The sequence below is a fragment of the Passer montanus genome, unplaced genomic scaffold, assembly GCF_014805655.1.
Source record: "Passer montanus isolate IOZ18808 unplaced genomic scaffold, ASM1480565v1 scaffold907, whole genome shotgun sequence".
Classification (NCBI taxonomy): domain Eukaryota; kingdom Metazoa; phylum Chordata; class Aves; order Passeriformes; family Passeridae; genus Passer; species Passer montanus.
In genome coordinates, this window is record NW_024374446.1 from 5,059 (window position 1) to 8,532 (window position 3,474).

General features: G+C 45.3%; 1 protein-coding gene across 1 annotated transcript in view; it reads left to right on the forward strand.

The window, feature by feature from the left end:
* Positions 1-1,408: 1,408 nt before the first annotated feature.
* LOC120495794 (MHC class II regulatory factor RFX1-like) overlaps positions 1,409-3,474 on the forward strand; it is a gene marked incomplete at its 3' end in the record, with an annotated part of 3,763 nt that continues 1,697 nt past the window's right edge. Inside the window, exons 1-3 of the mRNA XM_039695657.1 lie at positions 1,409-1,436; positions 2,221-2,341; positions 3,231-3,350. Coding sequence (XP_039551591.1) covers positions 1,409-1,436; positions 2,221-2,341; positions 3,231-3,350 — 269 coding nt within the window. The remainder of the gene's footprint in view (positions 1,437-2,220; positions 2,342-3,230; positions 3,351-3,474) is intronic.

Sequence of the window (3,474 nt, forward strand, 5' to 3'; positions counted from 1 at the left end):
AAACGGGGGGAATTGGGGAAATGGGGAAAATGGCACAAAATGGGGGGGAAATGGGGAAAATGGGGAAAATTGGGGGGAAATGGCACAAAATGGGGGGGGCTGGGATTAAAATGGGCAGAAATGGAGGGGAATGGGGATTAAAGTGGCCCAAAAGGGGCAGAAATGGGGTGAAAATGGGGGTGAAATGAACAGAAATGGGGTAAAATATAATTAAAGGGGCCCAAAAGGGACAGAAATTGGGTAAAATGGGGGTGAAATGACCCAAAAGGGACAAATATGGGGTAAAATTTGGGGTAAAATGAGGAGAAATGGGGGTAAAATATAATGAAAGTGACACAAAATGGACAGAAATGGGGTAAAATTTCATTAAAGTGGCACAAAAGGGACAGAAATTGGGTAAAATTTCATTAAACTGGCACAAAAGGGACAGAAATTGGGTAAAATTTGACTGAAATTGAGTGAAATGGGGTAAAATTCAATTAAAGTTACCTAAAATATCCAGAAATGGGGCAAAACAGGGTGAATTTGGATAAATTTGGGGTAAATTTGAGATCAGTTTAAGATAAACTTGGGATAAATTTAAGGTAAATTTGGGATAAATTTCGGGTAAATTGGGGTAAATTTGGGATAAATTTAAGATAAATTTGGGATAAAGCTGGGATAGGTTTGGGATAAATTTGGAAGAAATTTGAGATAAATTTAAGATAAATTTGGGATAAATCTGAAATAATTTTGGGATAAGTTTAAGATAAATTTGGGATAAATTTAAGATAAATTTGCGATAAATCTAAGATAAGTTTGAGATAAATTTGGGGTAAATTTGGGATAAATTTGCGATAAATCTAAGATGAATTTGAGATAAATTTGGAGTAAATTTGGGGTAAATTTGGGAGAAATTTAAGATAAATTTGCGATAAATCTAAGATAAGTTTGAGATAAATTTGGGGTAAATTTGGGATAAATTTGCGATAAATCTAAGATGAATTTGAGATAAATTTGGAGTAAATTTGGGGTAAATTTGGGAGAAATTTAAGATAAATTTGCGATAAATGTAAGATAAATTTGAAATAAATTTGAGATAAATTTGGGGTAAATTTGGGATAAATTTGCGATAAATCTAAGATGAATTTGAGATAAATTTGGAGTAAATTTGGGGTAAATTTGGGAGAAATTTAAGATAAATTTGCGATAAATCTAAGATGAATTTGAGATAAATTTGGAGTAAATTTGGGGTAAATTTGGGAGAAATTTAAGATAAAGATAAGTTTGGGATAAATCTGGGATAGGTTTGGGCTGGTTTTGGGACTCATTTGCATAAATTTGCATGGATTTGCATCGGCCCTGGCGCAGGTGCAGCAGCTCCCCCCGGTGCAGCACGTGTTCCCCTCCCCCTACGTGGAGGGGGGGGATGGGGCGTACCCCCCCCCCGGCGGGATGTGAGTCACCCCTCCCCCACCCCAGTGACCCGGAAAATTTGGGGGTGAAAATGGAGATTTGGGGGAGAAATGAGATACTGGGTGGGAAACGAGAGGTTTGGGGGGGCAAAATGAGAAATTTGGGTGCGAAAATGGAGATTTTGGGAGGGGGAAATTGAGATTTTTGGGTGGGAAAATAGAGATTTGGGTGTGAAGATGGAGATTCGGGGTGGGAAAATTAGAAATTTCAGGTGGGAAAATGGAGATTTGGGGGTGAAATGAGGAATTTGGGGATGGAAAACTGCAGATTTGGGTGTGAAAATGGAGATTTGGGGGGAAAATGAGGAATTTGGGGATGGAAAAATGGAGATTTGGGTGTGAAAATGGAGATTTGGGGGGGAAATGAGAGATTTGGGGGAAGATCTGGGGGGAAATGAAAAAATTGGGGGAGGAAATGGAGATTTGGGCTGGGAAAACAGAGGTTTGGGGTGGTGGATGAGAGATTTGGGGGGAAAATGAGGAATTTGGGGATGGAAAAATGGAGATTTGGGTGTGAAAATGGAGATTTGGGGGGGAAATGAGAGATTTGGGGGAAGATCTGGGGGGAAATGAAAAAATTGGGGGGGGGAATGGAGATTTGGGCTGGGAAAATAGAAAATTGAGGTGCGAAAATGGAGGTTTAGGGGGTGAAATGAGGAATTTGGGGATGGAAAAATGCAGATTTGGGTGTGAAAACGGAGATTTGGGGTGGCAAATATTCAGATTTTTACAAGCAAACCTCAACTTTTCTTTGATCTGCTCAAAGTTTTGGCTCCCAGGCTGGAACGGCCGCAGCGGGGGGGGGTCGGGGCGGGGCTCGGGGCCTCCTTCGGCAAGCTCATCCGCTCCGTCTTCATGGGGCTGCGCACGCGGTGCCTGGGCACCAGGTCAGGCCCAAAAACCCCAAAAAAATCCCCAAAAAAATCAGCAAAAATGGATGTAAAAGTCTGGTGTCACAGCGCCCCCTGCAGGGCGCACGGCACAATTGCAGCGCGCTCCTGAATCAGGGGAGAGGCCAAAAACCTCAAAATATCTCCAAAAAAATCTCAAAAAAACCCTCCAAAAAACCCTAAAAAATCTTTTCGGAAAAAACCCTAAAAAGGAAAAAAAAAAACCTTTAAAAAATTCCCCAAAAATTGACATAAAATTCCACAGTGTGCGCCACCATCACAGCGCCCCCTGCAGGGCGCATGATGCAATTGCATTGTGCTCATGAATCAGGGGAGACCCCAAAAACTTAAGAATTTACCCCAAAAAAAACCCAGAATCACCAAAAAAACCCCCCCAAAAATCCCAAAAAAATCACAAATATCCCTAAAATCCCCCTGAAATCCCACAGTGAGCGCCGCCCTCACAGCGCCGCCTGCAGGACGTGTGCTGCAATTGCACCCCCGCCCGGGAGGGGATCCAGCCCCCCCAAATCCCCCCAGAAAATCCCCAAACCCCCCCAACAGTGTGCGCCACCATCACAGCGCCCCCTGCAGGGCGCATGATGCAATTGCATCGCGCTCATGAATCAGGGGAGACCCCAAAAACTTAAGAATTGACCCCAAAAAACCCCAGAATCACCAAAAAAACCCCCCCAAAAATCCAAAAAAAATCACAAATATCCCTAAATTCCCCCTGAAATCCCACAGTGAGCGCCGCCCTCACAGCGCCGCCTGCAGGACGTGTGCTGCAATTGCACCCCCGCCCGGGAGGGGATCCAGCCCCCCCAAATCCCCCCAGAAAATCTCCAAACCCCCCCAAAAATCCCCAAACCCCCCCGTTTCGCAGGGGTAACTCCAAGTACCACTACTACGGGCTGCGCATCAAGGCGGGCTCGCCGCTGCTGCGCCTGGTGGAGGACCAGCAGCACCTGGCCATGCGGCAGCAGCCCTTCGCCCAGAAACAGCGGTGAGCGGCCCCCCAGAGACCCCCAGAGACCCCCCCTGAACCCCCAAAACCCCCCGGAAAGTCCTGGGGCCGGCACGACCCCAAGAACCCCCCAGGAATCCCCCCAAAGCCCCCCAAAAACCAC